The sequence below is a fragment of the Pelodiscus sinensis genome, chromosome 2 (assembly GCF_052426305.1).
Source record: "Pelodiscus sinensis isolate ZL-2025 chromosome 2, ASM5242630v1, whole genome shotgun sequence".
In the NCBI taxonomy this organism is placed as follows: Eukaryota; Metazoa; Chordata; order Testudines; family Trionychidae; genus Pelodiscus; species Pelodiscus sinensis.
The window spans coordinates 250,463,353-250,476,848 of NC_143053.1; the positions used below are offsets into that span (position 1 = coordinate 250,463,353).

The 13,496-nt window shown below is 47.1% G+C and overlaps 1 protein-coding gene across 8 annotated transcripts in view; it reads left to right on the top strand.

Annotated features, from left to right (window-relative positions):
- Positions 1-13,110, top strand: part of LOC102454880 (mitogen-activated protein kinase kinase kinase 3-like) — a 121,780-nt gene extending 108,670 nt beyond the window's left edge. For all 8 annotated transcript variants that reach the window (XM_089776803.1, XM_075922867.2, XM_075922865.2 and 5 more), the window contains 4 exons: positions 104-235; positions 2,548-2,677; positions 3,140-3,317; positions 6,014-13,110. In XM_089776803.1, the coding sequence (XP_089632929.1) occupies positions 104-235; positions 2,548-2,677; positions 3,140-3,317; positions 6,014-6,242 (669 nt within the window). In that variant the 3' untranslated portion in view covers positions 6,243-13,110. The remainder of the gene's footprint in view (positions 1-103; positions 236-2,547; positions 2,678-3,139; positions 3,318-6,013) is intronic.
- Positions 13,111-13,496: the final 386 nt, after the last annotated feature.

Consider the following 13,496-nt stretch of genomic DNA (forward strand, 5'->3'; position numbering starts at 1 on the left):
CCTCTAGGAGGATACGCATGAATGCGGTTGGATAGCATTTCTGCAGCGATGAGGCGTTCGTAGGGTCTTTCTTTTCATTGTGCACCGTTCTGTATCCTCATAGGAAGTCAACGCCTTAGAATGTGAGATCCAGCTGTTGAAGACGCTCCGCCATGACAGGATAGTCCAGTATTACGGTTGTTTGCGGGACCCGGAGGAGAGGAAGTTGTCTATCTTTGTGGAATACATGCCAGGGGTACGTATGGCGGTAGTCTGTCCATGTGGTTCTTTATAGAGATGGGCTTGAACTAGAGAGCTGAATCCAAATGCCTCCCAACTCAGGTGAAGTTTGGATCTGGAGTCAGATTTTGCAATCTAATGGGCCAAATCTCTGAAGATTGGGACAGTCAGATCCCTATTTGAACAGAAGGGCCCTATCTGCGTGAGGCAGGCTGGAATGTGAACATTGCCGAATTTGGGATCGGATCCAATCTCTGTGGCTTGGGCCCATCCCTAGTTATTTATTACAAAGCACTCTGGGAAAAGTTCTTTGTAGTTCGATCAGTACACAGCTATCGTAGGTCACTTATTTATTCTGATAGGTGCATGTTGAAAACACATCATTCCTAATTATCCTCTTCTTGGAAACCGATAGCATGTGAAGACGTCATCAGCTCATGAATCTGTTTGTGTAGAATGAAATATCTCCAGGGACAATGGAAGATCGAGATGTTTTAATGTTCTGCGCCAACTAGCAGGGGATGTAACTTGTCTCTTTTCTTTCTTCTCCTGAATGTGTGTTAAACCCGTGTAAACTCCCTGGAGCAGAGCTCCAACTGGTGTAAAAAGAGCAGTGCTGGTTTACGCTGGCAGAGGATCTGGCACCCTTGGGCCCACCTGCCCATGTATTACTTACATCCAGAGATGATATGTAAGGAGGTGTGTTCATGAAGGAGCAAACCTGCATTTATTCATATGTTTTTAAGACCAGAAAGGACCATTAGATTATGTAGACACAAATAGTTTTGGTATTTAGTAAACATAATAGAAAATCCCCCATCAGATCCGTTTGAATTCATCTCCTAGTCCCCCCCCCCTCTAACTCCAGCCCAGTTAACCTGTATATTTCTGGAGGCTATCTGTCTGGGTCCCTGACATAAACCCCCACACCTGGGACCAGAAGAATGAGGGCAGTGCAGTGTGATCAGGCTGTTGCCTGCTAGGAAGCCAGCATGTGTGCCAGTAACGTGTCTGGCCTAGCACAGATCGGAATGATTTTGTTTCCCAATCAGCCAGCATTCTGATCAAATAAAGATTGACTTTCACTCCACAGCTCGATTGGCAGCAACGGTCCAGGGCTCTGCTTTTTTTTGTACTGTTTGTGGAAGAGAACCAGCTTCCAAGCTGTAAGGGGCAGCAGTTCTGAAGTGTTTAAAGTCTCCCTAGGAATTGAAGCAAACTGCATTTTTTCCCTCATTCTCTGACAAAGGGGAACAGCCAGCAATGTCCTTGTACAAATTTGTGGGGGAGAGCTTCAGCCCCACCCCCCTAAAGGGTGCCTGGGGGGCAGAAGGCTGGGGGTTGGGGCAGTCCCAGATGGAGGAGAGAGGGTGCCTCCAGCCAGCCCCTTTCACCTACCTGGTGACTGTCTTTTCTCTGTGCGGTTTTCTGAGAAGCAATCCCATTCCAGGCACATGTCTGTTTCCTGGTACACCCAAACCCTGACCTTGCTTTAAGTTATGATAAAAGGAAGCTGTATACTGAATTTGGTTGTCCTAGTTCTTACCGTTTAGGAGAAGTCGTTGAACAGACAGACATACTCTCAAGATAGTAACTTTCCCATAAACCAGCTGACCAATGATGTGGTCCAGCCACTAGAGGGAGGTAAAGAACTATGTGGAGTTAACAAGGTTAAGAATCCTGCCTGTATATAAAATTTGTTTCAGTATCCGTATCCGCTGGGCTTGACAAACGGCTGCGAAATCTACTCGCCAGCCCCGCACTGCGTATGCGCAAGACCCGCATTGCGCATGCACGCGCCGCCAGTGAACGGGGCGAGTAGAAACAGCGATTTGTCGAGCTCTGTGTATCCATATCCATATCCACAAAAATGGGTGGCAGATATTCACGTCCACCTCTGCGGATGTGGATAACCGTGGATATCCGCAAATTTGCAGCACTCTAACAATACTGATCCTTTCTCATCTGTCCCATATAGTTCCTTGCTCTTTTATGTTTATCAGCTTCTCTGATAGAAAAATGGAATATATGCGTTAGATTCAGTAAAGCTTTTTATAAACCAGAAAATTAACTAGAAAACTTTGAAACGGGTAAACCATTTATGCTGCAGGATACGTTCCACCCTGTATTTAGCTGTGGCACTGTGAGGGCATTTCCAGTGCCCTCAAAAGCTTGTTTGTCTCACCCACAGAAGTTAGTCCAATACAAGATATTACCTCACCCAGCTCATCCCTCACAGAAGAAAAAGCCAAAGCCATTGTGACACAATAAATGTGCCTCATTCACTGTACTCCTATGGTTTGTGTATGTGTTTTTCATTTCCAATAGGGTTCCATAAAGGACCAATTAAAAGCATACGGTGCTCTGACTGAGAACGTCACTCGGAAGTACACCAGGCAGATTCTGCAGGGAGTCTTCTACTTACACAGCAATATGATTGTCCACCGGGATATTAAAGGTCAGAGACTTAGTCCCAGGTATTGAGTGTCCAACTGGAAATATTTGAGGCCTCATTTTGAGAGCCCCCATTGTCTCCCCTTGTATCTGTAAAAGCTCAGCACCAAGGCTGAGTTGTTAGGCATCCAAGACATGTTGAGTTGCCATAAATCACAAGCCACTTTTGGAAGATATGGACCTAATGTTTTCTGTGGCTTAGTTTATCTCCCTGTTAAATAGGAATAATAAAGTTGACTTAATGCCTTGAAAATGCTTTGGGAGGGGGGGTTTTCAGGTACCTAAGAGACAGACCTCTTTGAAAATTCCAGTCTAAAACAAGAGGTTCCCTACCATAGTGCCTTCATGTAGCTAGATGTTACCTTTCCCCACTCGGAAGATGCTGGCCCTTTTCCTGAGCTTCCCCGTGCTGGAGCTGCTTTGGATTGCAATTCCATCTCATGGGTTTTTACGTTTGATCCCCTAGGTGCCAATATTTTGCGAGATTCTGCTGGGAATGTGAAACTAGGAGATTTTGGAGCCAGCAAACGGATCCAGACCATCTGCATGTCAGGAACTGGCATTCAATCTGTCACCGGGACACCATACTGGATGAGCCCAGAGGTGATCAGTGGAGAAGGCTATGGAAGGAAAGCTGACGTGTGGTAAGAAACAATGATCCCAGGGTAGAGAGTCAGCACTGCCATTTTGTAATGTAGCCCATATCTGGTCATCTCTTCCAGAATGACAATAGTTGATTTTCCAAGGCCAACCAGTATAACTCGCACTTGAGACAGTATAGGTTAGTGGCTGGAACTGTGTGCCGATAGTTAGAACTGACTTTTCTGTAGTGATTCGTGACTTTTTTTTTGGATGCTCAACTTAAGACACCTTAAAGGGTCTGCTTTCCACTGGGTGGGAGTGCAGCACCTACTGAAATTCAGGTGCCTTTTAAGGTGTACCAGGCTGAAGACCCCAAAATAGAAGCACCCCAAATCCATACTCTCTCTTGGAAATTTCCACCCTGGATACTGAGTTGGAGAGCTCCAGTTTTTACATGTCCAGCTGGAAAATCCCTGAGCAACCTCCTCTCTTTGGGAACTCCAGGAACTCTGAAGAACTGGAGGTTTGCAGATGGGATTGCCAAAAACTGGAGGCATCCAAAATTGGTGGCAACTCTTGAATGTTTTGCATCCTTGAGGCTTGCAGGAGTGGGCCCTGAGTCTGAACAGCTGGCATAACAGTAATTCTCCTAATGAACTACAACAGTACTGTTTGCACAGCATGGAGTCTCTCCATTTGTCTAGGAAGGAGTATGGCAGAAAGGGATCTAGGGGTTATAATGGACCACAAGCTGAATATGAGTCAGCAGTGTGATGCTGTTGCCAAAAAAGCAAACATGATTCTGGGATGCATTAAACAGGTGTGTTGTGAGCAAGACATGAGAAGTCATTCTTCCGCTCTACTCTGCGCTAGTTAGGCCTCAGTTGGAGTATTGTGTCCAGTTCTGGGCACCACATTTCAAGAAAGATGTGGAGAAATTGGAGAAGGTCCAGAGAAGAGCAACAAGAATGATGAAAGGTCTAGAGAACATGCCCAGTGAAGGAAGGCTGAAAGAATTTGGTTTGTTTAGTTTAGAAAAGAGAAGATTGAGGGTGGACATGATAGCAGTTCTCAGGTATCTAAAAGGGTGTCATAAGGAGGAAGGAGAAAACTTGTTCATCTTGGCCTCTGGGGATAGAGCAAGAAGCAATGGGCTTGAACTGCAGCAAGGGAGGTTTAGGTTGGACTTTAGGAAAAAGTTCCTAACTGTCAGGGTAGTTAAACACTGGAATAAATTGCCCAGGGAGGTTGTGGAATCCCCATCTCTGGAGATATTGAAGAGTAGGTTAGATAAATGTCTATCAGGGATGGTCTAGAGAGTATTTGGTCCTGCCACGAGAGCAAGGGACTGGACTCGATGACCTCTCAAGGTCCCTTCCAGTCCTAGTATTCTATGATTCTTCAAACAGCAAGTGTCAGTGGAAAGCTGCCATTGTAGCTGCTTCACGCTGAGAAGCCTGGGGAGAATGCCTGAGGGGTCACTGGCAGACGGCATTGCTGTCACCCGCTCCAGTTGATAGGCAGGAAGTGCAGCTACATTTGGTTAATTGTGATTACAAAGTTGCTGAGCTGGTGTCAGTGAGGCTGGAGGAAACACTGCGCTGCCAGGATTCCACACCAAGGGCTGGCAAACCCTCTTGCTTTTTCCTGCCTCTCCCCCTCCCACCCAGGCCGCTTCTTCTGGACTCCTTCACAGATGCAAATGGGAGATGAAGCCAGAGAGGAAGCAAAGCCTTGTTTGGCTGCAAATGCCTTTGGTAGTAAACGTAATTTGCAAGGTTGACTCCCATTGACTGTCCACACCGGCTGGTCTGTCAGTGTCACTAAGGGAGGTGTTTTTTCACACCCCTGAGCAACATAACATAAGTTACACTGGCAAAAGTGGCAGTGTAGAAAAAAGCCTTAGCCATCTCAGTAACTTAGGCCTGGCAGTGCCTAGCAGAGCAACACCCTGGACCTCAGTGCACCAGCTGTAAAATGAAGAAGTAACACTGCACTACCTCTTGGGGGAGATGAGGCTAACTGAATTAAAGAGCGTGAGGTACTCAGATACTGCACTGTTGAGGACTGCGTAAGTATCGGAGATAAGGAGATGCTGCAGCACTTTGGTGGCAATCCCGTGTCAGTTTTAAAATTGGAGGGTTGAGTGAATTAACTGTGAAGTTGAACAGTGCAATCACTACAACTGCCTTGGATTTATTTTTTACATTCAATTGATTTTACGTTTTGTCCCAGTTCTAGATTTCAGCATAGCACAGATTGTCAACTTTAAATGTTGGAGTTAACAATCGGTTAAAATGCACAAAACAATTCACATTTCTCAAAGCTATTGTTTCAGGCTCTCTGCAAATACATCATTGTGTATCTTTTCCTTGACAGTGTGCTTCCCATCTATCTGTGCAACCTTAAGGGCTAGAAACATAGTTTCAAAATGACAGCTGAAAGTGTGGAGCAAATTCTGCAGCAAGGGGTAAATCTTACAGCAGAATCTGTATCGCAGAACATGTATTGGGTTGTGTTGTTACATCCCACTGGGACTTAGATATGTGGGATTTGTGCTGACTCTCTGGCACCTAATTCACCTAACTAGAGGACTTCCATTTCCAAAGTGGTCTGTTTTATCTGTATAGCCCTGAATATAGTGAATTTGAAATCTAGGGAATAGTTTGGGGTGAAAGGGGTAGGGAATGAGCCAGCAAAATGTCTGGATGAACAGTCTGTCTTCTAATCCTCTTGCTCTCCCTGTTCTCTGCTGCAGGAGCGTGGGCTGTACTGTAGTGGAGATGTTAACAGAAAAGCCACCCTGGGCAGAATTTGAAGCCATGGCGGCCATTTTCAAAATAGCCACTCAGCCGACCAAACCCCAGCTCCCGGACGGCGTCTCGGACTGCTGCCGCAACTTCCTCAAGCAGATCTTTGTGGAGGAGAAGCGGCGGCCTACAGCAGAGGACCTGCTGAGACATCCTTTCATGACCTGCAGTCTCTAGGCCCTTGCAGAGGGTTAGGGGACATGCAGGTGGAACATAAAAGGAAGTGGGGGGGGAGGGTGAAAAAATAGATCCACTGAGCTTTGCACTCTGAGATGTAGACCTCCGTCTAGGTCGGCATCCTTCGCTCCTCACCGTTAGGTGGTGGGCCAGTGGGGGTTTTCCTTTGTAAGCTGCACTTACGACCATCTGACTGTGGAGATGTGGCCGTGGCCATGCTTGGGGCTAGAGGGAGTTCAGAATTGGGGATCCTCCTCAGAACACACTGGCCTTAATGCTAGCGGCAAACTAACCTGCCCTGTTGTTGATTGGATGTCTATAGCGGAGGCACTTGGGGTAGTAACACATTTGCCTCAGAGGATTGATGTGAATGAACCCTGATGCCCCCTGCTGGCCATGAAAGCAGCATGCGTCTCAAGGGAGCCTTGTCCTCAGCAAAGCAGGATGTTGTGTATCCGCGCTGCCGTTTACAGCCTGTCAGACTGAGGAACTGAGGCGAGAAGCCAAGAGCAACAAAACCAGGACCGAGGCATGATCGGGAGAGGGGTACCATTCATTTCTAACGGGGAGAGGAATCCTGGGGTGTACAGGGAAGATGAGAGGAAAACTGAGTCCATAGCGACATCTCCAGCTCTTCAGAGGGGTGGATTAGGATTGTTTTGTGCCTTAGGTGGTTACAGTCAAGGAGCAATAGCCTGATTCAGCACAAGGCATCCAGTCAAGGACGTAATAACAATACAGTCATTCTGAGTTGAAGTTCTTATACCTGTAACGTAGCGTAAGTACATGGTGGCGTTCTTCTCTGGATGCGGGAAGGTCCCTGTAGATTATTCACTGCTGAAGCTGGCCGCAGGACCTCGGCGCGTGTTCTTTCATTGTTCAGCAGATCAGTGTGTCTAGATGATGCCGATGCCAGTGGCCCTCTTAGCTCAACACAAGCTCATTCTTCAGCACCTGATCCTGTTGCCACTAAAGCAGGGCAGGCTTGGTCACTGATTTTCATGGGAACAGAACAGGGGAGGCTGTAGCTAACGCTCTTGTCCTATCCCTAGTTGTGACAGCCTGTGACCATTCCAGCATGCTGCTAACGAAGGGTCCAGCCAGCAGGGCATCGAGTGCTTTCAGCTCACTCCTTTGTAGGATCAGGCCTTAGATGACACTGCAGAGTACTGGGTGTGGAAAAGTCATGTGTGAGGTAGAATTCATCCCACCACACTGGGCTAGCATGAGGGCTGTGCCTCCAAAGGGGACATCTGTGGGACTTCAATGATACACAGATTCTGTGCAAGGGCATATTTCATCCAGAGGCCGGGTCTACGTCACACTACAGTTCCATGGGGGTATGAAAAATCCATGCCCCTGAGCAGTGTAGTTATACCAGTCTAACCCCCCATGTAGACAGCAGTAGATCAATGGGAGAGCTTCTTCACCCACCTAGCTAAAAGGCGGATTACCTACGCCAGTGGGAGAAATCTGTCCGTGTAGTAGTGTCTTCACTCAAGTGCTGCTGTGGTGCAGCTGCTTTGGATTTTATAGAAATGTAATGGGGATCTGTACAAAGCGAGCTTAGTGTACCCAGAACCTGATTCTTATCGGGAACCAACTCCCAAGAAGTCTCTAAAGTTACAGCAGAGTGACTCGGGTGTGAGAGCAGAACCCTGCCTACAGAACTGAACAGAGACTAGCATTCTGGAGGGATCTCCAAGAGGAACGAATAGATTCTGCACTACGAAAATCATGGAAAGTTGTGCTCTTGACTTTAATGGGCCTGGGATCAAACCAGTAATTCTCTATTAAATTATATCAGATAGGTCCAAAAACCTCTATTATTATTATTTATTTATTTGTATTCCCGTAGCACTCAGGAGTTCTCGTCATGGGTCACGGTTAGGACTCTGCTTGTGACTCTGTCCAGAAGCAGTCACAAGTCGGTCCCTCCTTAGGGCACGTCTTCACTCACCACGCCAGAGATTGACATTCTGGCATTTGACTTAGCGGGCCTAGTAAATCAGATGCTGAGGGCAGCTCCAGCTGGCATCTGTTCTCTGTGAAGTCACGAGGAGTAAGGGAAGCCGACGGGAACGTTTACTCCTGTCGGCCTCCCACTGTGGGAACGACGCCAAGCTTGGTTTTAGGTAATTGGAGTTGCATGCCTTAAGCCGACCTTCCGGATCGAGTGCAGACCTGGCCTTAGAGTGACCATATTTCTTAAAAGGAAAAGAGGACATCACATGGGGCTACACCCAAGCACCCTGCCCTCCCCCTATGTGGTCTGGCCTGAGCCACTCACCCAAGACCCTTCCCTGTGTGAAACTAGGACTGGTGTCACTGCTTGCCTGAGCCCTGCCACCCTCCCCTCCCATTGTTCAAGTTGGCAAGAGCAAATAGAACAAATGCCCCCTTTTGCCCAAAAAGTCATTGTGTTGGGTTCTTTTATCACTCTGTTGTACAGGTTGAACCTCTAAAATCTGGGACTTTCTGATCCAGCAACATCCTACTGGACTCTGGATACTGCTGGGCCAGAAAGAATCTTGGCAGCTGGTAGTGGGGGCCAGCCAGGGTGAGGGGCCGAGTGACGGGAACAGGACGGGGCCAGCGGCTGGGAGTGCGGCCCTGGTTGGGGCTAGCACAGTGGGGACTGCAGCCCAGTGGCCAGGGCTGGTACCCAGGAGCAGGGCCAATGGCTGGGAGGGGAGCCTGATCTCTCCTGGTCTGGCAAACTCCCTGGTTCAGGACCGCTCAGGTCACAAGGGCACTTGACCAGGGAGGTCCAATCTGTGTGCCGCAGGACTTTCCATAGAGTTTAAAGGATTATTGGAAAATTGAAAAAAATGTTTTAAATTATTTTGTATTTTGCAGTTTCCCCGTTCACTGCCCTCATTTTAAAAAACTGCCCTCAGTCACTTTTTCATATTAATTGAGAACAGAGTCTGACTCCCAGCCAATCCATCTGGATTTGATTCTCGGAGGACTGGTGGGGTAATGTTGACCGTAGGCGCTGAAATATGAGCAACGTGGTGCTGTGCAAGGGTAGGGCGGAAATGTGACCTACTTTTTAAAGATCTGTTTGCAGGCTTCGTGGAACTCCATCTAGAGGCCATTTCCAAACAAATTCCTCCATGTTTCTTTTCTTCCTGCCAATTACAAGTGCATTCCCGCGCCCAGCACTTTGACTGGCACTTTGCAACCCATCTGAAGTGCCAGGCGTGGCTGAGTTGCTCCGGAAGCAGAGTCACGAGTCTGTCCCTCCTTACGGAAACCATATTTCCTCAAGGGAAAAGGGGACATTGTGTGGGGTAGACACGAGTCTCCCTGGCATGAGCTGCTCACCTGAGACCCCCTCCCTGCGTGAGGCGAGGGCTGGTGTCGCTGCTCCCCCGAGTCCTGCCTTCCTCCCAACTGATCAAGTTGGCAAGAACGAACAGGACAAATGCCTGTACCTGCTTGACCTATAAGGGCAGTGAGCGGAGTCATCCCTTCTCCTGGCACAGTTGTCTCCCCCTACATCTTGGCTCAGCAGTGTTTTGGTTGCTAGAGTCAAATCTCTGCCCACCTGTGCGGGAAGGGGAGTAGCAATCTCTCAGCAGCTCTCCTGCAGGGAGGTGAGGAGGCATCTGACACACCTGGAGGTACCTGCCTGAATCGGCTCATGACAGCCCTATGAAAACAAACTTGAGTGCACATCCAAGGAGGGATGACAGACCCCTGGCTCCGCTGCAGGCTGCTGAGAGGCTCCTTCTAAATAGTGAGGGGGACGGGAAAGCTTTTATAATCCTGATGGTAGCCAAATTGTGACGGTTTGCCCTCGTCCTCCTGAGAGCGAGCCCTGGGCTTGCAGGGCAGTTTTCTCTCCCGCCCTCCTTAAATGACATCCCACTGTGATGCCACAGGTCGTGCCTCGTTGTTTGATTTTTGCACTCACCAGGCTGTGTCATGAGGTCCTGATATCCCGTAGGGCAAAGGCTTAGCGAATGTCCCGGGGCTGGCAGGGGTTCAGCTGTAGGAATGCTGGGGGCAGGGGGGGGGGGTCAATCCTGCAGGCCTTGTGCGAACAGAATCTGCCAGTACCTTCCCTAGGGCCTGATCTGACTTGCTTATGCATTGCTGCCCTTGGGAGTAGTTCTGCAATGGAGAAGTTATCTAACTCTGCACGCAGCTAGGTTGTCTAGGGCAACGCCCACCAGCAGAGAACTCCACCCCTGTGCAGAGGGACAGCATAAAGCACTCTCACAGCCTGCTCCATTGTAAGGCTTATGGTGGGCATGGCCCTGCACAGGTGTGAATTTCGCCAGACCAGGGCGCTCCTAAAGCATGCTCAGCTCTGGTCAATTGAGGCATTCCTTCACCCTCCCTTCCCCTGTCGTGTGTGTGGAAAACCGCTCCTCAGGTGCCTATGCCTTTTTAAAACGCCCTTGCAGTGTTTTGCTGTATAAAAATATAACAAGGGACAGAGAATGTAATAGGATTCCATATACATTTTTTTTACATGTTGTGTATTGGAAAGTACATTGATCTTATGTATAGTAGAAGCATTTCGCTCGTATCAACTCTTGCTCTTTTTTGCAATATTATCAATACTGTGTCATGTCTATGTATTGTAATTTTTTCCTTATCTAGGGAAAAGGCTCAAGTGTGATATTGTATATCATCAAACTTTATATTGTAGCCTATACATCTGTATAATTCCTTCACACCAGGCCAAATATCATTAGCCAGCAAGTTGTACATAAGAAAACAGAGTGGGATGTAGAAAGCTGTCTCGTGGAGGGTAAGATTGAGGCCATAATTGGAACCAGAGGCCTTGTATGATTCAACCTGCGGCGACAGCTCTATTTTTTTTTTTATTCTTGGAAAAAAAAACCTAATGAAAGACTATTTAAGCCAGAGATTACTGGGTTTTGCTAGAAATAATGTATTTAAGGTCTGAGACTTGAAATTTGTTTGCATCACTCTGTCTAATGCTTGGCCATTCCTGCAGTATGGTATGTCCCACCTTGCTCTATATGCACTGGTCCAGTTAGGGTTATTGGATGAGCTGGGAAACTAGGCTTTACTAGACAAGGAAGCACCACACAGGGTGGTGTTTGGGAATAGAGGATTGCACAGCCCATATGAGGACCAGAATTGAGACATTGTACCTACAGTTGTGTTTAAATGTGTTGGGAGCAAATTCTGTTCTGTTATGCTTTTGCTGCGAATCTGAAGGTGGTCCAATTACTTCAGCCTCTTCGTTCAATATCTGCCTGCCTCCTTCCATGCATGTATTTTCCAAACCAGCCCTTCTTCAAAGGCTAGACTCTGACTTGAGAAACAGCTGTGAGCAAAGACTGGTATATCATGTGCATGTTCCCAGCAGAAGATCTGGAAGGCTTAGGCTTAGGCTTAGGCTACGTCTAGACTGCAGTCTTCTTTCAGAGAAGGAGCTTTTCTGGAAGAGATCTTCCGAAAAAACTTATTCTAAAAGAACATGTCGACACAGCAAAAGCACATCGAAAAAGCGATCTGCTTTTTCGAAAGAGCGTCCACACCAAATGTACGCTAGCTCGCATTTAAGGTGTGATTACTATGGATGGAGTGGCCACTGGGGCACCTGTGCTTTTTCCTCTTTTCCTCTTCTTTCGAAAGAACTCCCTCTTCCCCGTCCACACATGCCTTTTTTAAAAAGAGCTCTTTTGGAAAAAGGCTTCTTTGTAGAAAGATGTTTATCAATGTCGGAAAAAAAACCCTCTGTTCTTTAGAATTTTTTTTTGTCGAAAAAATGCGATTGTAGTGTGGACGTGAGTGAAGTTTTTTTTGGAAAAAAGCTCTGTAGTGTAGACATATCCTTAGTAACCCAATGCTGAGACACAGTTGCTCCTTGCCTCTCCCTGGCTCCTGACTGACAGTGATTTCTGTAGACCCACACCTACAGTAAATGACTGTACACAGCCTTCTACCTGTGCTGGTGCAGCTGCTCTGGCTAGAGAGTAATGGAAGGAGGGAGTCAAAACTTAGCCATTCCCTTCCCCCCTGCTCCAGGGAGGGAGTAAGGAGGTGAAGCAGGCTACTAAATGTTAATGCTGACAACTACGATCAAACAGCGGTGGTTTATTCACTGGGGGGAAAAAAATCATCGATTTTTGTAACCCCGGATAATGCAACAGAATTCTTCTTCCTTATCCGATGAGCTAGGCCCTGATCCTACAAATATATTGACCCCCTCCACATGGGCTATTAACAAAATTTGAACTCGTGTTAACATCGCTAGTAAATGCATGAGCTGAAGTGGTAACTCTAGTTGGCAGTCCGTTGTAGTAGACTTTCATCCTCTTTTGTGTACCTGCCACTAAAGGGAGACAAAGACCCCCATTCTCCAGCTGTGGGGTGGGTGGCTATTCATGCCCCATAATTCTCAAATCAGCCAAACTACTCTCATACTTTACATTAAGCACATGCTTAAGTGTTGTGTTGAATTGGCACCTTGAGTAATTTTACACATGTAAGTAATTCCATTAAATGAGGCCTCTCGTGAGCCTAATGCTACATGTTTTAAGTGTGTGCAGGATTGGGGCCAGTGTTAGAAAGGAAATGCTTCAGGAGGCCCACGGGCTATGATGAAATGCATTTGCAACTTTCTGCCTCTTCATTAATCTGATCCAAGATGTAGTCACTAGTGGTACCCTTGCCTGGAAACACACAGATACTCACTGTAGTATCTGTTCATCAGGAATCTCAAAATCACTTCTACTTTAGAAAAGACAGCCCATATGAAACAGAAGCTAATACTGCAGGTTTGGAAAGCAGGATACGTTCTCGAGTGTACTTTGTAAAATTCTGTAAATGCTTTCCCCCACCCTCTGTGCATGAAATTAAATATTTTTTAACTTTGTGGTATTGTGTAATCAATGTTTTGGTGTTATTGGTGGGGGCAGCTAAGAGAAGTGTTTCATTTTATAAATACAGCACTATGGTACACATACAATGTTACTGGAGGTGCATGCTCTGTCATATATATTCTGTCCTTCAAGGGCTTGCTCATATCAATTCCAAACAGGTATTTGTGTGCACTGTGCTTGCAGCTGTTGGAAGTTTGCCCTAACAGACATCTATTGGGTCAGCTGTGAAATCCCCTGATATGGCACCAGTATGGTGCTCTATAGATGACTCTGCTGATCCAACCCCCCATCCCCCACTTCAGTTCCATCTTAATGCCAGTGACAGTTGTTGGAACAGCGGGTTCTCTTGCTTAGCAAGCGCTCCACTCATCCTTAGTGT